A 23,878-nucleotide genomic window follows, 5' to 3' on the forward strand; every position below is an offset into this window, starting at 1 on the left:
GCATCTGTATAAGTGAGACATTCACCACCCAACCCTCCATCTAAAATACCACACCCTGTGTCTGAACTACAAACCCATCCCTGTCACCCTCTGTCCTACCCTGCTCTGTTCTTCTTCATAAACTTACTACTACCAGACATTTTTTATTTACTATTTACCATCCGTCTTCCCCCTATGTTAATGCAGACACTTCTTGATATTTTTAATGGCCTAAAAGCGTACTTGATTTGTATTAGGAAATCAATAAATATCTGTTAAGCAAATAAAGGTTAATATCTAGACTGGAATAGAAATAAAAATTAATGAGTGATCTTCATAGTGGCACTAGTTAGAATACTTCAGAATATATACTTCATCCATTGAAAACTTCTCCAGATAAAGGACAAATAGCATAATAAGGTGTCATGTTAAAAGAATACTTAAAAGCATGAAGACATAATAGAAATTGTGCTGCTCACTGCACTCTCCCATTCTTTTCCAACCTTATCGTTGCTAAACTCAGATTCTCCAAAACAGTGATGTCCAATAAAACTTCCTGTGATGGTGGAAATGTACTATTATCCACGCAGTCCAATACAGTAGCCACTAGTTACATGTTGATGACTACTGCCCATTTTAAATGTATCTATGGCAACAGAAAAACTGAGCTTCAGGATTATTTAAACTGATGTTAAATTTAAGTTGCCACATGTAACTACTGGCAACTGTATTAACAACTCAGTTCTAAACAGTCTTGCTCTGTTTTTAATAGTTGCTGCTAAATTTATAACGGCAGCACTGTTAAGTAAGAAAAGGGATAATAAAGGAGGCATACCCTGAGTTTGTCATCTATTTCATCATGTTTTCTGACTTGGAAAAAGCAAAAATTATCATTCTGTATTAGTCAACAAAAAGTGCAAATGCCATAGCTATCATTTTGTCCTAAAATTACAGAAAATAAAGTTATGCAAGCAATTCTAAAGTGTATGTCTAACAGAATATATGCCTAACTGCACCTAATCAGCTACAAGTTATCTGCATACCACTGTAGCATCTTATTTTTCGGCTTAACTGACTTTTGGTGAATCATGCATTATGCATTAGAAATCTCTACAGAGATTTAACTTCTATTTCACTTTTTTCTTTCTGCAGTTGCTTAACAAATTTGGTGAATGGGAAAAATTATCAGTGTTCAATTAGTAAATCCGAAAACTTCTCAACATAAGTGATTCACCCTCAGCAGGGTTGAGAAGACTAGACTGGAATCTGTTTATAATTTTTGCTTTAAATCTAAAAAAAAAAAATAAAAAATCAATTTTAGACTAGTCAAGCAATATAACTAAGACTAGAGTTCTGGGACAGAACTTAAACATGTTTCTCACTTTCTGTGCAATCCTTACCAAACAATTCAAGTTCTTCTGTAAAAAGAAATACAGCATTTTTTTAAAAAATACAATGCTTCTAAATTTGTGAAGGGTCTACCACTTAACACTCACTCCAGCGTGTTATACTAATTTCTCTAAAACTTAAGTCAATATGTGGCATTATTTTCTATGTTAAAATTACCTACCCAAATCCCTCTTATCTTTTGATCCATACTTTGATTGCTCAATTGTAGCACATCTTGTTCTGGTGGGCATATACTGTTTTTTTCCTGTTTTAAAAAAGTTCAAAAGAATTTAATGATCAAGAAAGAAAGAATATTACTATTTGATTTCAAATTGGGCAAAAGTGTTGTATGGTCATGTCTATGACAGAGTTTGTCATGACACAAAAACTTCACACAATCTCTTCTCTGATTAATACACCTATGATATCTCAGTATCTTGCACTGTTTCCTAGTCTTCTTTGCATTTTTAATTGCAAAATTCCTAACACAATCATTTCACTTCTCATTTAAGCTGGAGGCAGGAGGCACTCATTTGACAATTCACAATATCCAGTCTAAACAGGGGATAAAAGTAATTTAAAAATGTGCCTCAACTATATGCTAACAGTACTACAAAAAAGTTTTTTGTTTTTGTTTTTGTTTTTTTGCCCCAGAAACCAGCAGTATTTATTTACAGCTTGGAATGTTACTAAAACAATACTTCTTAATTCCTTATTATGCAGAGTACAAGCTTTCCTTGAAATGTTTCCTTTTTCTCTCAAAAATGAAAAGTAAAAATACACCGAGGCCAATAATCGCCCTACCAACTACTGAAAATGTAGTTACTTCTTCAATATTAAAGTTCACAAACATTGTGTTCACAAATATGTGTTCTCCTCTCAAATGACATAATTTTCTTTCTTTTCTGATATACTTGGTTATATGAAAATTTCCCTACAACCCCAAATGTGACTTCTATGGAATATTAATTTAAAAACTAAATTTTTCTAGTCATCAAAAAAACACGTGTTTAGTTCTTCTAAAAAAGACCTTTAGTTACAAGTTTTACTCTAGTTTATAACAAGGAACCATTATGTATTTAGCATTAGAGACTTTTATTTCAAAACATAAATGTTTTGTCAGCACTAAAACCAATAGATGACAAAAAGTTACCAAGGTTTGTTTACGCCTTAGCCCTGTTTATAACAGATTTTACACTTAAAAAAAGAAGAGAGAGAGAGAAGAAATTGAAAAAACAAAAACCCTTGCCATTATTTGAAAGAATTAAGTTCAAGCATCATTCCTTCCAAAGGACACCCAGGACCAATCTTCTTTAGAATGGACTGGTTGGATCTCCTTGCAGTCCAAGGGACTCTCAAGAGTCTTCTCCAACACCACAGTTCAAAAGCATCAATTCTTCGGCACTCAGCTTTCTTCACAGTCCAACTCTCACATCCATAGATGACTACTGGAAAAACCATAGCCTTGACTAGACAGACCTTTGTTGGCAAAGTAATGTCTCTTCTTTTGAATATGCTATCTAGGTTGGTAATAACTTTCCTTTCAAGGAGTAAGCGTCTTTTAATTTCATGGCTGCAGTCACCATCTGCAGTGATTTTGGAGCCCAGAAAAATAAAGTCTGACACTGTTTCCACTGTTTCCCCATCTATTTCCCATGAAGTGATGGGACCAGATGCCATGATCTTCGTTTTCTGAATGTTGAGCTTTAAGCCAACTTTTTCACTCTCCTCTTTCACTTTCATCAAGAGGCTCTTTAGTTCCTCTTCACTTTCTGCTGTTCTTTGGAAGGAATGATGCTAAAGCTGAAAACTCCAGTACTTTGGCCACCTCATGAGAAGAGTTGACTAATTGGAAAAGACACTGATGCTGGGAGGGATTGGGGGCAAGAGGAGAAGGGGACAACAGAGGATGAGATGATTGGATGGCATCACCGACTAGATGGACGTGAGTTTGAGTGAACTCCGGGAGTTGGTGATGGACAGGGAGGCCTGGCGTGCTGCAATTCGTGGGGTCACAAAGAGTCAGACATGACTGAGTGACTGAACTGAACTGAACTGATGGTCAATTTTCAAGTAACAAGGCATTTCACATACAACTGAGAAAATGCTCAAAAAGAGTTTTTTATCTAGAACAATCCCTTGAAAATTTCCTCACACTCTGATCACTCCAACACTTCACACTCCTTTAGCACTTACACTTTTATTCAAGAAGAGGTCTGCATTTAAATATATATATTCACTTATATTTATTTTCTGTCCTTCCCATATTTAACCACTCCTTCCAAGAATTAAAAATAAACAAGAGATTTCATTTTTCCTCAGCAATTATAGCATAGTAATTTAAAGAATCTGCTGAATGCATGACATTTACTTACTTTCTCAGTTTTAAACCATGTAATACTATTATGACATGACTAAATTTAAATGCTGAATCAAGACTATTTCCTAAAGACAGTCATCCTTAAAAATTTTTAAAAGATGTAAGTTGTAAAATGGAAAAAAATTATTTTTACCTCATAAGCTATATGTTCCCACTTTGATACTGATACTATTATAGTACAATCACCTCACTATATTTTTACAATTTTTTTTCTCAATAATCTCAAACCAACTTTATGAATATACTATACAAATTATTCAATTATTAAATATGAGTTAGCATTCTGGTTAGAAGGATAGTTCAGTTATCAATAAAGAAATTAAAACAACAAGCAATTTGTTCAGTAAGATAATCAATGAGATGAAACCAGAAACTCCACCTCTCTATCATTTCTTTCAAGGGGAATATAAAAGTACTTAGTGCATACTTTTCAAGAGCTACACATATACACATACATACAAATTTTGTTTCTTCAATTAACACACTTTCTAAAATCAGGTTGCTTTCTCCCTAAGAGCACCTATTCAAATCTTTCATTTTGTCCATAACATTTTCACTACTCCTTGTCAAAATTCTTGAACAGGTGTTAACATGTGGCTTAAAGAACATTTTCTAATTTTCACACAACAAATAGGGTATCTTTCTGATGACAGTCTTATAATCCTAATTCTTCTCTGCATATGCTGTCTCATGTCACAAAGTCTACCACCTGTATTAAGAGTTGACAGCTATCACTCTACAATCGTTTCGTCCTTTCCACTAGAACACGGAACCATGTCTACTCAATTTCCTGTTTCTTTCACCTTAACCAGTTGTCTTCACTCAAAATCTTTTTTTCTTTTTCTACCTAACTTCATTTTCCTCCCAAGTCTCAGAACCTTAAAAGATATGAAATGTTATTCTCACATATTAATTCCTTATTTATACCACTATCTTTTTTCTAACTTCTTGTAACAAGTTTCTCAATCTTGTTCAAGAGAACTTTCATTGGTTTCAAAATGGCTTTTTTATACATATTATCAAAAATAATTCAACAAGCACTTTTTGGAGAAACCATGACATCCTAGTATAATGGTGGGACTATAGACACTCTATTGCCCTGTTAAGTTTACAGTTTGGTATGCAAGAAAGGCACAGCAAATAATTTCAAAATAACACAGTACTCATTAAGACAGAAGTACACTCTGGGTGTTAGAAGCACTCAGTTTAACATAGAAGCTGGACAAAATGCTCTCAAGCCAGCAGTTCCTGAGCAATGTCTTAGAGCCCGAGAAGAAATCAGACTGGTGGTAAAGGCCAGAGGGGATTCCAGACAGAAGTAACATGTGTAACGACAGGAGAAATAGCATTGTGTGGATGAGAATTTTCAAGCTATTTTCCATTACTACAGTGTAAAGTGAGAAGAGGAAAACAGTGGAAAATGAAGTTAGAGATGTAGGTAGGGGCCAAAACACAGTTTGTCTTGAACTTGGACACAGCAATTGAGTCTGTCTTATACAAAGCTTCTGCCATCACCTATTATCTGTGTGAGATAGGAGTATCTCAGCTTTGGAGACACAAGACCATTTGTGGAGCAAAAATACTAAGATTACCTTGAAAGTCTGAGATTAAAATATTTTATCAACAACATTAAACAGCATTTAATGCCAATCAGTAGCTATAAACATCTATATGAATGGGATCTTTCTGGCTGTTTTCTAACTTTAAGAACATTTATAAACAAAACCAAAAAATTCTCTTCAAGGACAAGTTAGTAACCACACTTTTCAAATCCAGAATGCACAGAAATACCTACATTTTATATAATGCAGTTACTACATCATAATGAGATGGAAATAAAGAAAAAAACTCGGCTATATAAGCATTAATTATTTATATTATGAAGAAAAGTTAAGAGTCCTGTGTAAAATTTTCTGTATATGCATGTTTGTTTATTTTGTTCTGCTGTATAAACCTTCTTCCAAGATCTTTATTTTGGAGAAGGGCTGGAGTTGAGAGAAGGAAAATTCTGTTAAACAGTAAATCATACCAGTAATTAAAAAAATACTTTATCTTCAAAAATAATACTAAGGTCTCTACCAACACTTAACATCTATAAAACAAATAACTGTGCCCTATTTAAAATTCTAGAAATTTTTAATAAATAACACCTTTGGATGTTCCATATTTTAAAACAATACTATACGAAATGTTTTATGAAAGAATATATAACTTAAATATAATCTTTTACCTCCAAACTGGAAAAAAATACAGTAGCTAATAAAAACATATGCACTTTCAACTACAAGAAGAGTCAAAGCTAAAGTCATTCCTTTTTTTGTCCTTCACCTCTGCTTAAACAAAACACAGCCCCAAACAAAAGTTTTCATTACATTCTACTTAAAATATTAAGAAAGAGAAGTAACCTTACTTGCGTCTGCTTGGCTGCCCACACTGATGTATCTGTCACTGCCAGGAAGCGCTGTTTGGTAGTAAGTTGTCTCCTCCTGCTGAGGGGTCTTGGCATTCTTTGCAGTAAGGAAAGCCACTGCTAGCTCCAAGTTCCCATTACTGTCCTTCAAATATCAAGAACAGAACATCAAATATTTTGGAGTAAGTATACATTTGCATATGATTTATGTAATTTTCTCCATAACAACTCTAATAGTAAAAATCATTTTCAGACTTAAAATTATACTATGTCATTCTTAATTTTACAATATGAATTCACTGTAAACACAGTATACTATATCAACCGTAATTCCTTTATCTATTAATTAAAACTAATATAATGCAAAAATCAATTCTATAAATAATCTGTTTTCCATTACTTTTTTATATCTGCTTAACAAAAGTCCAATCATAAACTTATACTTCGAAGCAAATGAACAAACTAAAAAATGTTTTCTGGAACTTGCTATCTAAAAGAGTGAAAAACAAATATTTAAAATAGTACTTCAGCAAACAAGAATAATAACAGATATTCTCTTTAATATTTATGCTGAATGCCTCAGTTCAGTTAAGTTCAGTTGCTCAGTCATGTCCAACTCTTCACGACCCCCTGAATCACAGCACTCCAGGCCTCCCTGTCCATCACCAACTCCCGGAGTTCACCCAGACTCACATCCATCCAGTCAGTGATGCCATCCAGCCATCTCATCCTCTGTCGTCCCCTTCTCCTCTTGCCCCCAATCCCTCCCAGCATCAGAGTCTTTCCAATGAGACAACTCTTCGCATGAGGTGGCCAAAGTACTGGAGTTTCAGTTTCAGCATCATTCCCTCCAAAGAAATCCCAGGGCTGATCTCCTTCAGAATGGACTGGTTGGAGCTCCTTGCAGTCCAAGGGACTCTCAAGTCTTCTCCAACACCACAGTTCAAAAGCATCAATTCTTTGGTGCTCAGCCTTCTTCACAGTCCAACTCTCACATCCATACATGACCACAGGAAAAACCATAGCCTTGACTAGATGAACCTTTGTTGGCAAAGTAGTATCTCTGCTTTTGAATATGCTCTCTAGGTTGGTCATAACTTTCCTTCCAAGGAGTAAGCGTCTTTTAATTTCATGGCTGCAGTCACCATCTGCAGTGATTTTGGAGCCCAGAAAAATAAAGTCTGACACTGTTTCCACTGTTTCCCCATCTATTTGCCATGAAGTGATGGGACCAGATGCCATGATCTTCGTTTTCTGAATGTTGAGCTTTAAGCCAACTTTTTCACTCTCCACTTTCCCTTTCATCAAGAGGCTTTTGAGTTCCTCCTCACTTTCTGCCATAAGGGTGGTGTCATCTGCGTATCTGAAGTTATTGATATTTCTCCCGGCAATCCTGATTCCAGCTTGTGCTTCTTCCAGTCCAGTGTTTCTCATGATGTACTCTGCATATAAGTTAAATAACCAGGGTGACAATATACAGCCTTGACGTACTCCTTTTCCTATTTGGAACCAGTCTGGTGTTCCACGTCCAGTTCTAACTGTTACTTCCTGACCTGCATATAGGTTTCTCAAGAGGCAGATCAGGTGGTCTGGTATTCCCATCTCTTTCAGAATTTTCCACAGTTTATTGTGATCCACACAGTCAAAGGCTTTGGCATAGTCAATAAAGCAGAAATAGATGTTTTTCTGGAACTCTCTTGCTTTTTCGATGATCCAGCGGATGTTGGCAATTTGATCTCTGGTTCCTCTGCCTTTTCTAAAACCAGGTTGGACATCTGGAAGTTCACGGTTCACATATTGCTGAAGCCTGGCTTGGTGAATTTTGAGCATTTCTTTACTAGCGTGTGAGATGAGTGCAATTGTGCGGAAGTTTGAGCATTCTTTGGCATTGCCTTTCTTTGGCATTGGAATGAAAACTGACCTCTTCCAGTCCTTTGGCCACTGCTGAGTTTTCCAAATTTGCTGGCATATTGAGTGCAGCACTTTCACAGCATCATCTTTCAGGATTTGGAATAGCTCAACTGGAATTCCATCACCTCCACTAGCTTTGTTCGTAGTAATGCTTTCTAAGGCCCACTTGACTTCACATTCCAGGATGTCTAGATGAGTGATCACACCATCGTGATTATCTGGGTCGTGAAGATCTTTTTTGTACAGTTCTGTGTATTCTTGCCACCTCTTCTTAACATCTTCTGCTTCTGTTAGGTCCATACCATTTCTGTCCTTTATCGAGCCCATCTTTGCATGAAATGTCCCCTTGGTATCTCTAATTTTCTTGAAGAGATCTCTAGCCTTTCCCATTCTGTTGTTTTCCTGTATTTCTTTGCATTGATTGCTGAGGAAGGCTTTCTTATCTCTTCTTGCTATTCTTTGGAACTCTGCATTCAGATGCTTTTATCTTTCCTTTTCTCCTTTGCTTTTCGCTTCTCTTCTTTTCACAGCTATTTGTAAGGCCTCCCCAGACAGCCATTTTGCTTTTTTTGCATGGCTCAGATCATGAACTCCTTATTGCCAAATTCAGACTGAAATTGAAGAAATTAGGGAAAACCACTAGACCATACAGGTCTAAATCAAATCCCTTATGATTATACAGTGGAAGTGAGAAATAGATTTAAGGGCCTAGATCTGATACATAAGAGTGCCTGATGAACTATGGAATGAGGTTCGTGCTGAATGCCTACTTACAGGCAAATTAACAAGCAAATATCAGACTCATAAGAAAACAGCATCAGTGGCCTGAAAGCTTGATAGAGAGACACAGAGAACTCCAGAATACTGTGGAGATGAAAATTCTACCCAAATTAAACACATAAATAATATTCTAAAAATTCAGAAGAAAAACAGATGCTAAAAATACTAAGAATTTTTGACAGCAAAATCATGAGAGAAACTTGCCCAGTTATCTCTATATTGTCTCTACAGTTAACAATAAAACAACATTAGCTCTATGACTGCTAATTGAAACCACATTATGAAATCCAGGTATTAATAATGAAGCTATCTTTGTATCAAAGGCCAGAACACACAATACTGTGGAAGCCTTCAGAAATTTAGTTTACAAAGTTTAACTGGAAGCCAGTGGAAGGTTTTGGACAGAAACATTTTAAAAGAATTACTGTGGGTATATGTGGGGAACAGACTATAGGACAGAATCGGCAGAAGCAGAGCCCAATATTATTTGCTATCATATCAAATGTGGGGAGGAATAAAAAGAGAAAGATAGGATGATCCCACAATCTGATGTCTGAGCAACTGGAACAACTCAGCCCAACTCTACTTCTAACAGCCTTTGAGGAGAGAAAACGGTAGGAGTGCACATTTTAAACTTTGTTACCTATCAAAACTGTCATTAGACTCTTAAATGACTCATCCAAAACACGAGTTTAACATAGTCTGCTGCTGCTGCTGCTAAGTCGATTCAGTCGTGTCTGACTCTGTGCGACCCCATGGACTGCAGCCTACCAGGCTTCTCCATCCATAGGATTCTCCAGGCAAGAACACTGGAGTGGGTTGCCATTTCCTTCTCCAGTGCATCAAAGTGAAAAGTTAAAGTGAAGTTGCTCAGTCGTGTCTGACTCTTAGCGACCCCATGGACTGCAGCCCACCAGGCTCCTCTGTCCATGGGATTTTCCAGGCAAGAGTACTGGAGTGGGGTGCCATTGCCTTCTCCCAACATAGTCTACAGTTTGTGACAAACCAGACGCAAAACAATTTTAATAACAATGGCTAACATTTATTGAACACTAAGTGCCAAGAAATGTACCAAATGCTTTCCATATACTCCCTCATATGATAATAATGATAAACTGAATGCAGCAGGGATCTATACAACTTGAAGGTCACTTACTTTGAACATACAAAGAAATTCTCAATATAAAAGTGCTAAAAATCAATCAATAACATTGTGGCTCCCAAAAGTAGACTCTGTATCAGTATTGTGCTGATAGTCAACCCATTATTAAACATTTTACAAATTTATACTGAGCAACAATTAAGATTTAAGTACACTGTTTTCTTCCCCAGATACTGGTAACTGAAACAAGTTAAAAAAAAAAATGTGGTCACATAACTTAGCTCAAAGGAAATGTGGACACTACTTTAATTTTTTATGTTTATTTAATTAAACATATTCTACATGTTTCCTAAGTTTTAAAAAAAATTTAAGTGAATTCCCCAAATTTGCCCTGACAAGGTAATAGGTCTAACCCCAGACTCAAGTGATACAGAATGGGAAAGGCCATTTCTGAAAATAGACGTGGAATGATTGTCATATTTAGCAGAAAAAAGGATGGACTGGCAATCATCTAAATGTCATAATCATAAAAATTGAGGTACGACATTTTTGCTTCCTTTCCAGCTACTTGAGAGCGGCTTCATAAACCACACTTTAAAATGCTCCTAACAGTACTGGTTGATCATTTTCCTGATGCAGGAAAAAGCTGAAGCAAAGCTTCCAGTAAAAGCAGAAATTATGTGTGGTACTGGGAGCAGGCTGCTTGGTTTCTATTCCAAGCTCCTCCACATGTTAACTATGTGATCTTCAGCAAGTCATTTTAACCTCTCTGTTTCTCCTTACCCTTTAAAAGGTGGATAAAAATAACACCTACTTCAAAGTTACTAGGAGGAGGAGTCAGCCACACAAAGTACTTAGAATAGCACCTAGTACTTACTGTAAGTGCTTAATAAGTGCTAGTTCTTACAACTACAATGATGATGACTGTGATTACAATCATTCAAAGGGAATTATTTCTAGAAAACAAGGAAGAACTTCTGGCTCCAAATCAAAAATAATGTAATGTTGTCTTTCAGAGCAACGTACAAAGGACTGAAGCTGTGTGTGTGCCTACAGTAGCCAACTGCTCTACTGTTGATGTCAGACTTTAGCAGTGATCTATAAATACACTTCAAGTGGAGTTCTGGTTCTGAACATCTTTCCTTCATTCGCTCTCTTTCAATCTGCATATCCATGTGATCTGACTCATCTGGGTGCCTCTGTGTGGCAAGGAGTATATTTCACAAGATACAACAAAAATCATGCCCTTTTTTGTGCATAATCGAACAGTTTGATGTTGAATGATCTTAAGCACTCAATTAACTGAAGGTTAGCTGATTTGTATTTCTCCTTCCTGGAAGATTAAAAGGGAAGCTTCTGATACTGTATTAATTTTTTTCCAATTCCTCTTCCTCTTCTATGCCATTCTACCCCTCCATCCCCAATTAAACACTACAATGTCTCTTGAGTAAAATTGGCCATTAGTACTTGGGAGTCATATCACTCCATTTTGCATGAAAACTGTTTCATGTGGAGGGAGGTCTTCTTTCACTCCAAGGCATCATGGAACACCAGGGTGCTAAAAGCTAATGTGTTCAAAATTGCAGTATGTTATGTTAGTTCAGTTCAGTTGCTCAGTCATGTCTGACTCTTTGCGACCCCATGGACTGCAGCACGCCAGGCCTCCCTGTCCATCACCAACTCCTAGAGTTTACTGAAACTCATGTCCATTGAGTCAATGATGCCAACCAACCACCTCACCCTCTGTTGTCCCCTTCTCCTTCTGCCTTCAATCTTTCCCAGCATCAAGGTTTTTGCAAATGAGTCAGTTCTTTGCATCAGGTGGCCAAAGTACTGGAGTTTCAGCTCAAGCATCATTCCTTCCAAAGGACACCCAGGACCAATCTTCTTTAGAATGGACTGGTTGGATCTCCTTGCAGTCCAAGGGACTCTCAAGAGTCTTCTCCAACACCACAGTTCAAAAGCATCGATTCTTTGGCGCTCAGCTTTCTTTATAGTCCAATGCTACGTTAAGTAAGGCCTTTACTTTATAAAAGTTCTTCCCTGTATCTATGGTACTATCCATTGTATAACTAAAAAACTCAACTTTCCAATATGGTAGGTGGTGGAGATGAGGGTGTAACAGAAACTGTATCTCATGAAACAGAGGGCATACCTTCAAGGCCTGCTGTAGAATCTGGGCATCATTAATACCCGTAATTTCTCGTAGTTGATTCAGAAACGTCTGCTGGTGCTGGAAGAAAGGAAAAACCGAAAGCGTTATACTCAAATCTGGAAATGTACAAAGACCAGAAAATAAATGACCTTCGGGAAAAAGGACAGAAAACACAAAATTGAGTAAAAAACAAAAAAATATAGAACTTGAGAAAGACTGAATACATTTCATTATTTTAGGAAGAATAAACCACGCTGTGTGAGTCCTTATTCCATTTTCACGTTTCTAAAAAGCTGATTGATTCTTCCTGTCTGATGTATGCCATCTAATAAGAGAAGGAGTGAACTCTGTGATAGCTAAACCTAAGAAGAACAAAGGCAAACAGGTATCCACTGGTGTACTTTAACTAGGGGATGAGACCCCAGAATGAAACTGAGGCAGCCCTATGAAACTCTCGGGGAAGGCAATGGCACCCCACTCCAGTACTCTTGCCTGGAAAATCCCATGGACAGAGGAGCCTGGTAGACTGAGTTCCACAGGGTCGCTAAGAGTCAGGCACGACTGAGCGACTTCACTTTCACGTTTCACTTTCATGCATTGGAGAAGGAAATGGCAATCCACTCCAGTGTTCTTGCCTGGAGAATCCCAGGGACGGGAGCCTGGTGGGCTGCCATCTATAGGGTCACACAGAGTCAGACACAACTGAAGTGACTTAGCAGTAGCAGTATGAATCTCTCCCTGCCCCTAAAGTCAGCCAGCATCTAGGCATTTAGGATGTATGGAAAAAATATGCCTTTGGCAAACAAGCAGTAGGTGGATATATTACACTGGGGGATGACTAAACCACCACACCCTATTCAAGGGAGGGAAAAAGAACACCTCATTCTCCAATCTGTCATAAAAGATTCAAAATAAAATTGATTACTTGCTCCCATTTGCTGTGTGTGTTAGTTCCTCAGTCATGTCAGACTCTTTGCGACCCCATGAACTGTAGCCCTCCAGGCTCCTCTGTCCATAGAATTCTCCAGGCGAGAATACTGGAGTGGGCTGTCATTCCCTTTCCCAGGGGAACTTACCAACCCAGGTATCAAACCTGCATCTCCCAGATTTTTTTGCAGGCAGATTCTTTACTGTCTGAGTCACTTGGGCCCATTTGCTTTAGATGTGTTTATACTCTACTGATGTACCATACTCTACTAAAGAGAAAAACAGGTAGGATAGGATTCTACTACCAAAACCCTTCCCTAAACTTCCCTAATTAAAAATACGGTCCTCCCTCCATCTCTACATTTCTTAATACAAGTTCCCCAAAACTGAAGACAGAACCATGAAATAGAGAAAGCTCAATGGGTGATATGACATGGAAAGCAAGTCCCCTCTAGAATAAAAGGATCTGTTGAAATCTTGTCTTCTCACTAAACATTCTTACATGACATTTATTAAATGTCACTCTATACTTCCTCCTCTAGCATCCAGTCCAAGTTCTAGATAAGATACAGGGGAAAGGACAAAGAGTGTCTGCTAAATGATTCCACCTTCTTCAACAAGCCCCATGTGCCTCATTCACTGAGCAGAACAAAGTCATGTCATGTGGCCCTTCATGGCTGCAAAGAAGGTTGAGAAATGTATTTTTCAGTTAGGCAAAAAGCTTCACTTCAAATCTGTTGCTAAGGAAAAAGAAAAGAACGAAGAATGTACACTAAACAGCCACTGGCAGTATCCACTATGACATCAACAAATGTTAATTTCCATAAAAATCTTACTAAAAGCTGAGATAACTGAGACTAAAAATAAAATATATAATAAGGTATATGAACAAAGGTCATATAAACAAAACAGTTGATTAGAAGAACTGAACTGCCGAATTTAGCATGCTGAAATATGAGAAAAGTAAAATTCTCTTTAGACATGTCAATTTTTCTACTTTCATTTTAAAAATTACCAATAGCAAGCAACGGAACCAAAACTAACTTACACAATCCCCAACATTACAAATTAAAGATGTATACAAATTATACAGAAATTCTCTTTATCTAATTCCACATTTTAGTGAACATAAAATACTTGAAAGATCTTACAAGCTTGTTTGTAACCACCCACACCAGCACTCCAAACCCTATTCTTTACACAGAATATAATTTTCCTCAACTGCAAATTATTCAATTGTGTATCAGGCAAAGATTTCTGAATACCCCAAATAAATTAATCATTTGTACAAATGATGCTGGCTATTATTTATAATGCAATTTGAATGGAAACAATGCAAATGTCCTTCCACTAACAAAGTTTTAAGTTGTAATGTGCAGGACAATGCCCTGATAAATCTATCAATAAAGAAGATTTCCAGGCCCCACACCCAGAGAGAGTGATTCCAGAAGCATCTGGATCTGCTAAGGGATCTTCATTTTTAGTAAACATCTCAAATGAGTTTGATACAGATGAGCCTAGAAACACGGTTTAATTTAAACAAACAACTGTGTATTTTTAAACAGCAAATATATAATCTATATAGAAGTTAACCCTTACAAATCATATTAAGCTAAGCTTAAATCATATTAAGCTAAGATTACAAAAATAGTGTCTATGTTAACGAGTACAAAAGAAGTGAAGAGAAGTCGCTCAGTCGTGTCCGACTCTTTGTGACCCCATGGACTGTAGCCCACCAGGCTCCTCGATCCATGGGATTTTCCAGGCATGAATACTGGAGTGGGCTGCCATTTCCTCCTCCAGGGAATCTTTCCGACCCAGGGACTAAACCCGGGTCTCCTGCATTGTAGGCAGACACTTTACCATCCAAGCTACCAGGGAAGCCCAATGAGTACAAGGTAAGATGTAAAAAGAATGTAAAACCCAGAAAGCTTACAAAGCCTGCATTAGACTCCCAATTCTTCTCCAATCTCTGCATCAACACACCTTGTCACTTCTCACTTCCTCCCACTAGCTGTTGCTGTTCAGTCGCTAAGTCATGTCCAACTCTTTGTGACCCCATGGATGCAACACACCAGGCTCCTCTGTCCTCCACTATCTTCTAGAGTTTGCTGAAATTCATGTCCATTGAGTTGGTAATGATACCTAACCATCTCATCCTCTGCCACTCCCTTCTCCTTTTGCTTTCAATCTTTCCCAGCATCAGGGTCTTTTCCAACGAGTTGGCTCTTTATATCAGATGGCCAAAATACTGAAGCTTCAGAAATGTTATTTCCTTGCTGCACTGATGACTGGCTTGGCCATGAGACAAGCTTTCATCAATGGCATATTAGCAGAAATGAAATGTGCTTGCATGGTTGGGCTTACCCTCTTGAACTTGTGCAATTCATTAAGAACATAACCTGGATAGCCCATTTGCCCCAGAAGAATGAGCCACATGAGAAGAGCCACCCCAACCAAACAATCTGAACATAATATTTGGGATGTCACTAACTTTTGGTGTGATCTGTTACAGTGACAGGTGACTGCAAGTGAGTACAATAAGAATATTCATATAAAAGTATTTTATACAGAAAAGCAACATCGAAAACTTTGTTATCATTTGGTGTGTTTTGTTCATTTTTCACAATAACGTCAGCTAACTATCCTAAGAAAATTATTCAGGTGCGTGTCTAGCATGGCTCTTGATCTCATGAATTTTGACTGAAAGTGAAATAATGAAAAGGATTAGGATGAGAAAGAAGGCTGACTGGGAAAAAGAAAAGGTAAATGAATTTTCTTAACTAACCAAGAAATGGGAACAAGATTATTAGAGGTAAGTAAGGGGAAAATTCTAAGTTTATGGAAGAGAAACCACCTCATCCATTAAGTTTTCCTATTTGCTACTGGCATCTTCCAGCTGTGCTTTTTTCCTATCTTTGAAAATTTGCACCTTCATTTCCTCCAATCTTATGATTTTGCTGCTTTTATTTCTGTTGTGATTAAGACCCTGGTCTTCTTTCAAGGTTTGCACCTTCTTATTTACCAAACTTCTGGTCCTTGAAACGCCCTGATCCTTAACTAAAAATGTCCTGTCATGTGGTTCTCTCTTCTTTGACTAATGATTTTGGATCCAAAGTGGACCTAACAGACTATCATCTCCAGAATTCCTTTTCTGAGCTGAGGTCTTCCTTGCATAAATTTCTTATCTACTACAGTATAATTGCACTCATCTCACACATTAGTAAAGTAATGCTCAAAACTCTCCAAGCCAGGCTTCAGCAATACGTGAACCATGAACTTCCAGATGTACAAGCTGGTTTTACAAAAGGAAGAGGAACCAGAAATCAAATTGCCAACATTTGCTGGATCATTGAAAAAGCAAGAGAGTTCCAGAAAAACATCTATTTCTGCTTTGTTGACGATGCCAAAGCCTTTGACTATGTGGATCACAATAAATTGCAAAAAATTCTGAAAGAGATAGGAATACCAGACCACCTGACCTGCCTCTTGAGAAACTTGTATGCAGGTCAGGAAGCAACAGTTAGAACTGGACATGAAAAAAAAAAAAAAAAAAAAAAAAAAGAACTGGACATAGAACAACATAACAGACTGGTTCCAAATAGGAAAAGGAGTACGTCAAGGCTGTATATTGTCACCCTGCTTATTTAACTTCTTTGCAGAGAACATCATGAGAAATGCTGGGCTGGAGGAAGCACAAGCTGGAATTAAGACTGCCGGGAGAAATATCAATAACTTCAGATATGCAGATGACACCACCCTTATGGCAGAAAGTGAAGAACAACTAGAGAGTCTCTTGATGAAAGTGAAAGAGGAGAGTGAAAAAGTTGGCTTAAAGCTCAACATTCAGAAAACTAAGATCATGGCACCTGGTCCCATCACTTCATGGCAAATAGATAGGGAAACAGTGCAAACAGTGGCTGACTTTATTTTTCTGGGCTCCAAAATCACTGCAGATGGTGACTGCAGCCATGAAATTAAAAGATGCTTACTCCTTGGCAGGAAAGTTAGGACCAACCTAGACAGCATATTAAAAAGCAGAGGGTTACTTTGTCAACAAAGGTCTGTCTAGTCAAGGCTATGGTTTTCCCAATAGTCATGTATGGATGTGAGAGTTGGACTATAAAGAAAGCTGAGCACCGAAGAATTGATGCTTTTGAACTGTGGTGTTGGAGAAGACTCTTGAGAGTCCCTTGGGCTGCAAGGAGATCCAACCAGTCCATCCCAAAGGAGATCAGTCCTGGGTGTTCATTGGAAGGATTGATGCTGAAGCTGAAACTCCAATATTTTGGCCACCTGGTGTGAAGAGCTGACTCATGTGAAAAGACCCTGATGTTGGGAAAGATTGAAGGCAGGAGGAGAAGGGGACGACAGAGGACGAAATGGTTAGATGGCATCACCAACTCAATGGACGTGAGTTTGGGTAAACTCCGGGAGTTGGTGATGGACAGGAAGGCCTGGCCTGCTGCGGTTTATGGGGTCACAAAGAGTGAGACACGACTGGGCGACTGAACTGAACAGTACAAGGAGGTAGCTGTAACCTGCTGACACTGCTGAATCAAGAAGGGCAAGACACAGTGTTCAAAGAGATTCAGTGGTTTGCAAACACCACAAAAATCACTAAGTGAACAAGCCAAGACTATCTACAGGCCTTCAGATTTCTTCCTTAATGTTATTTTTACTGAGTTACGACATCCTTAAGTACCTACCACTTGTAAAATCCAGTACTGTGCACTTCAAGGAGAAGAAGGCACCAGTAACTTCAATATAAAGTATGGATCAGAGTGTTTCACAGAATACTTTCCTTCCCCTGTTGATCCTATATAATACTGGATCTGTTTTAAATCTATTTAAGTAAGACTACAGCACATTTACATTGCTGTAACTTCTTGAAAATGCAAAAAGAAGGATCACTGACTTAAGGCAAAAAAAAGAATACAAGCATTTATTATGCTCTTACTGCATGCCAGACTGTTAAGTGCTTCTGGTATATAATCTCAAATAATATGTATACACATGCACACACACAAATCCTCTAGAAAATCACTCTCATTTTATAACGAATAACATATTTAAGAGATTAAGAAATTCAAATGCAGAAATGACTGTCTAATTTTTCAAATTCCACAGTCCACGTGTCTCCCACATTTTCTCCATGGTATCTGATTCTGGAGATTAAAGATGTAGTAAAAAATAAATACTCAGCCCCAAAATCCATTACTATGTTGACATTAAACACTTTGATAGTGGTACAAGAAAACTGGAGCAATGGTGACCACAAGGCAGGAAAGCTTTCTGTGTTAAGAGGTGAGTGACTCATAAGTCAGTCTTTGGCTCCTTTGACTGAATTTCTAAATATACATAAAACAGTTTAGTGCAAAAGGAAGAAGACAAAGGTTTCCATCTTCAGGGGAAAAAATGTTAACTCTCATAAGAACCTCTAAAAAAAAATTTTTAATGCTTCTAAGACCAAAAAAAAAACCCCCAATTCGATAGAAAATCCCAAAGCATTCATCAACTTCAGAATCACATGACTTAAATTTCAGAATTAGCATTGCTAAAAGATGCTTACTCCTTGGAAGGAAAGTTATGACCAACCTAGATAGCATATTCAAAAGCAGAGACATTACTTTGCCAACAAAGGTCCGTCTAGTCAAGGTTATGGTTTTTCCTGTGGTCATGTATGGATGTGAGAGTTGGACTGTGAAGAAGGCTGAGCACCAAAGAACTGATGCTTTTGAACTGTGGTGTTGGAGAAGACTCTTGAGAGTCCCTTGGACTGCAAGGAGATCCAACCAGTCCATTCTGAAGGAGATCAGCCCTGGGATTTCTTTGGAAGGAATGATGCTAAAGCTGAAACTCCAGTACTTTGGCCACCTCATGCAAAGAGTTGACTCGTTGGAAAAGACTCTGATGCTGGGAGGGATTGGGGGCAGGAGGAGAAGGGGATGACAGAGGATGAGATGGCTGGATGGCATCACTGACTCGCTGGACGTGAGTCTGAGTGAACTCCAGAAGTTGGTGATGGACAGGGAGGCCTGGCGTGCTTCGATTCATGGGGTCGCAGAGTCGGACACGACTGAGCGACTGAACTGAACTGAACTGAGGCACCAAATGGTAAACATTTCAAAGTTCACTGACAGATAATTTCAAGTACATAATATATCCTTCATGTAGCTCATTTTAAGACCGAAACCTGCCTCTAAACAGATATATAAGAAAAAAAAAATCATTTCATAAGTCTTGTATTTTAGTTTTATCCATAATTTTAAGGAGAACAGCATGATAACCTTTCATTTCTCTTCATATATAACCTCAAATAATATATACATACCTTCATATGACCTCTCTGAGGAACTTACCTATAGTATGATCCTTCTCACAGCTTAAAGGGCCGTTTACATGCCCCAGCTATCTCTAGCTTGACCTTACAATGCTTTCCCGTCTTGCGCTTCCTCTTCCAGTCAGGGTGTACACAATACTATTCTGCTTCCTAACTCAAAGGTCTGAGGATATTCAATTGCTTTCTGTTAAGGTCAGAGGTTTCTCTGACACTTACCACAGACTGTAATAATATATAATGATTAATCATCAGACTCTATATTGAAGAGAACACAGGGTGTCTCTTTCCCTCATCACTGTGTTCCTGGTAACTAAGTAGTACAGTGTCTGGCATGTGGTAGAAACACAATAAATCTTGACCAAATAAATGAAAACAGCAGTTTGCAGAGGTGAACTGGAGTAAATCACCTCACAGGGCTTGAACTCATCCACAGGAAAGAGATACAAATTAAACTGGAGAAGGGAACAAGAAGCATGCATAAATCACGCCCATTTGCTTAGCAAACTTTCTTCACTTCCCTACAGGGCACTGAGAAGTTCACAGAAGGCCTTACTGCCTAGTCCTGGTAGTGTCCATCCTGCCTGAAGGGGAGTGTACAGTACAGTATTGTTGAAATTTCCAAATTCAAATAATCTACATATCAATCTCAAGAATAGTTGTGGTATCTTTTATTTTCTACTGACATAGACTTAAGGTTCATCTCAATCTTTTTGGGTTAACAGCACTTCAGTATTAAAATAATCACATACTTTTATGGATGTATAAATCTAAAAGTATGCTTTTTGTATTCTTCACTATTTACATTTAGCCTTAGAAATGCCAGAAATTCTGAATTTAAAGTCTTTTCCCACGTTTTTATAGAATCCAGATCTACAATCTTTAGCATTATGTAATCTAACAAAAAAAAAAATGAATAAGGTGAAGAAATAAGACACTTTGCTCATCCTCAATAAATGTTTCCATCATTCCTCACTTCAGAGTTCATACCCCTACTGCAGCCCTTTAACCAATCTAACATCTGCATGATGTCCATGCCCTGAAGAAAACCCTCTATCCCTATTCACTGGCAGACAAAAGATATGCATCAGAATTAGAAACTAAAACAGCTTCCCCTCAATATACTGTTTTGTGTATGTGTGCTTAGTCATGAAGTCATGTCCAACTCTTTGCGACCCCGTGGACTGTAGCCCACCAGGCTCCTCTATTCATGGGATTCTCCAGGCAAGAGTACTGAAGTGGATAGCCATTTCCTACTCCAGGGGATCTTGCTGACCCAGAGTGATAAGCTAAGTTCACACAGAGTTAAATACATTTCTAGGCCAGACAAGAATCTAATACCATGAAACATGGTTTCTATGGGAACATGCATTTAGAGTTACAAAAACCCAACTGGCAAAACCTTTTGGAACAGTGTTTTTAAATTAGAATGCCTATATTCTGGAAAATGTGGGTAAACAAAACTGTCATGAATCAAATTGTATCTGTGAACTGCAATCTCTACAGTTTAAATCAAGTGTATCTTTAACTTGTTTTTGATGTTAATGATTTGGTTGATTCCTAATATATCTCTCCCTTGTCCAATTAAATCTTTGTGTGTCTCTAAATTTTTATTAATTTTCAGTCCAAAAATAAAATCCCTTAAACTAATAGAGCAAAATTAGCATGCTCTAAGTAGAACTTTCAAACTAGAATACCACATAACTCCTAGCAGCTCTATGTGTCACAAACAATTCCTTAAATCAAATACAGTATTTGGGCATCCTAATTACAAATACAGTACATCCTATTGACTGAGCTTCCCCGGTAGCTCAGTAAAGAATCTGCCTGCAATGCAGGAGATCAGGGTTTGATCCCTGGGTGGGGAAGATCCCGTGGAGAAGGGAATGGCAACGCATTCCAGTATTCTGGACTAGAGAATACCATGGACAGACCATGGGGTCCCAAAGAACAAGACACGAATGAGCCATTAACACTTTCACTATTGACTATTAGAAACTGCATTATTCTAGACATACGGCTAGGTTTAATAAAGCATGTGCTCTATACCACTTTCTTTCCCAGACCGATAAAAGGGTCATTTACATAAGTGTCCAGGCTCCAGCACCTCAGCACACATGCCCTCCATCCAGTGGGCTTCAGTCATAGCCTCTTCAATAAGAAGTGAATTTCAGTCTCGGGGCTCAGTGAGACCTCTCCCAAACGTATTTCTTCCCCTATTCTTTAGAGTTCTTTAAATGATAACTCAAATAATAACAGTTTATCACTTGTTACTACTCAATATTGCTTTGTATTAAACTTTCCCCATTCATATTACTGTATAGTTTCTATGTCCTAACTGGACTCTTACTCATACAATCAACTTCCTTAAAAGCATTTTTTGTATTCTAATAATATATTAATGATACAATTCTGTATTTTTAAGAGAGAAGTCTCAAAAACAATCAGGAAAGGGAAAATTAACCATATATAGTTGGTTTTTTCTTAGAATCACCACTTATTGAGCACTTACTAAAAGTGTACAAAGGCACTAGAGACCTCATTAAGTAGGCATGATGCATTACATCGTTGGCTACTGGTGACTGGACTCAATCTCTAGTTCCTTTTTCCTCCTTGGATAGGGGAGTGGGCTCTAATCATAGTGGCTGGTTTTTCTGAGGCACAGCCCCCATCCTGAAGCAATCTATTCCCCCCAACCAGGAGTTATCTCATTAACATACAAAAGGCAGCAAATTTCTGTGGCAGAAACCAAAGGAATAGGCTAAATATTTATTTAATCTTTCACTGTATCATTTAGATTTAAAAAAAATGCCTAAAAATATACAGCAGTCATTGCATTTAACTTATTCACAAAACAAAAACAGACTCACAGACTTAAAGAATGAACCCTAGGTTGCCAGGGATAAGGATGAGAGGAAGGAGCAGCCACAGAGTATTATACCACAGCCAGCCACATATAGCTACTTATAGATACACCAAGGCACCAAATTGTTTTGTTTGTTCTGCTCATGGACTTCTCTTTGCTTCAAATGATACCATCCATCTCCCTATACATCTTCAACATCACCTCCTCTGTGAGGTCTTTCCTGTTCTTAGATCTTCTCCTTGGTCCTAGCAATATATCCTGTATATACCTCACTTAAGGAAAGAAGTAAAAGCATCCGTTACTCAGTCATGTCTGACTCTTCGTAATTCCATGGACTACAGCCCACCGGGCTTTTTTGTTCTTGGAATTCTCCAGGCAAGAACACTGGAGTAGCCATTCCCTTCTCCAGGGAATATTCTCAATCCAGGGATCGAACTCAGGACTCCTGCATGGCAGTAGGATTCTTAACTGTCTGAGCCACCAGGGAAGCTCCATATACTTCACTTAACTTCTAATATAATGTATGCATTTCTGGCTCCCACCACCACCAAACTATAAGCTATTTTATAGTGTATTGTTTATACCTATCTGCTTAAAACAAAGAATAAATGAAAAGATGGACATGATAATGAGAGATAACTGGGTATCTAAGCAGAGATGTAAAAAAGCAATTGAAAACATGAAACAAGAGTTTACGTGAGGGTGAAAAATTTTAAATTATTTTGAAAATACAAATTTGGTAGTAATGAACATATACAAATGACAGATTACATAAACACTCAAAGCTTGCAAAGTAGAAAGCAGAAAACCAAAGACGAAACCTTGAAAAACTCCTACAATTAAGTAAACACACAGTCCATGGTATTAGCAACGAAACTTTAGTATGTGTATAGCCCAAATGTAAATACTTTAAATATATGTACTGTAAACACACAGCAAAATCTGACAAGCTTACAAAAACCTTGCCCATACCCAGGCCTACTTGAGACTGTCTTCTTACCCAACAATTCTCAACTTCCCTGTGTTTGTAGTACGTGTTTAAATACTAAGCATTTTTGGCAGCACGCTCGAAAAGATCTGAAACCTTCACCACAGCAAAATTCAACGACTCTTAAGGGAGGTGGCAGTAATTAGAATGGAATTATTCCTCCAGTACAATACTGTCCCATGGTGTCTGCAAAAGCAGTTATCACACTGTTCAGTAGTATCCCACCCTCCTGATTATCCAGGCACTAAGACGTGTTCATAGCAAAATACTGACAAGTTTCAATAAATAGTATTGATATATAATAATAAATAATAATAAATAATAAATAAAAAGCAAAATTAACTTAAAAGTAAGGTATAATTGTTTACCTCTTATTCATAACAAGTGTATTCTGCTCTACATTAAATCACAAAACCTGTTCAGAGGAGATACTGGAATAAGTATAATACATTTACTGAAGTACAGCAAAATAAAGTTTTAAATTATGATCAAACCTGGGGGCACATCTCTGAAGATTTTTGACAACAAAAAGGCTGAGACCACTACTCTAAGACAAATGCTATCAAATAAGTACTGAGGTTAAAGATGGAATGTAGATGACAACAGCAATAAAATCTACTCTGTATGTTTAATAACCATATTTTGTAAGAA

The 23,878-nt window shown here is 37.7% G+C and overlaps 1 protein-coding gene across 6 annotated transcripts in view; it reads right to left on the reverse strand.

The window, feature by feature from the left end:
* USP25 (ubiquitin specific peptidase 25) overlaps window positions 1-23,878 on the reverse strand; it is a 158,022-nt gene that overhangs the window by 121,667 nt on the left and 12,477 nt on the right. For 3 of the 6 annotated variants that reach the window (XM_055567793.1, XM_055567791.1, XM_055567795.1), the window contains exons 2-3: window positions 12,107-12,184; window positions 6,159-6,303 (exon numbers count right to left, since the gene is read on the reverse strand). In XM_055567793.1, coding sequence (XP_055423768.1) covers window positions 6,159-6,303; window positions 12,107-12,184 — 223 coding nt within the window. Of the gene's footprint in view, window positions 1-1,549; window positions 1,574-6,158; window positions 6,304-12,106; window positions 12,185-23,878 lie in introns of those variants that run through there. The other 3 variants (XM_055567792.1, XM_055567790.1, XM_055567794.1) reach the window with 2 other exon arrangements.

This window comes from Bubalus kerabau, chromosome 2 (assembly GCF_029407905.1).
Source record: "Bubalus kerabau isolate K-KA32 ecotype Philippines breed swamp buffalo chromosome 2, PCC_UOA_SB_1v2, whole genome shotgun sequence".
NCBI lineage: Eukaryota > Metazoa > Chordata > Mammalia > Artiodactyla > Bovidae > Bubalus > Bubalus kerabau.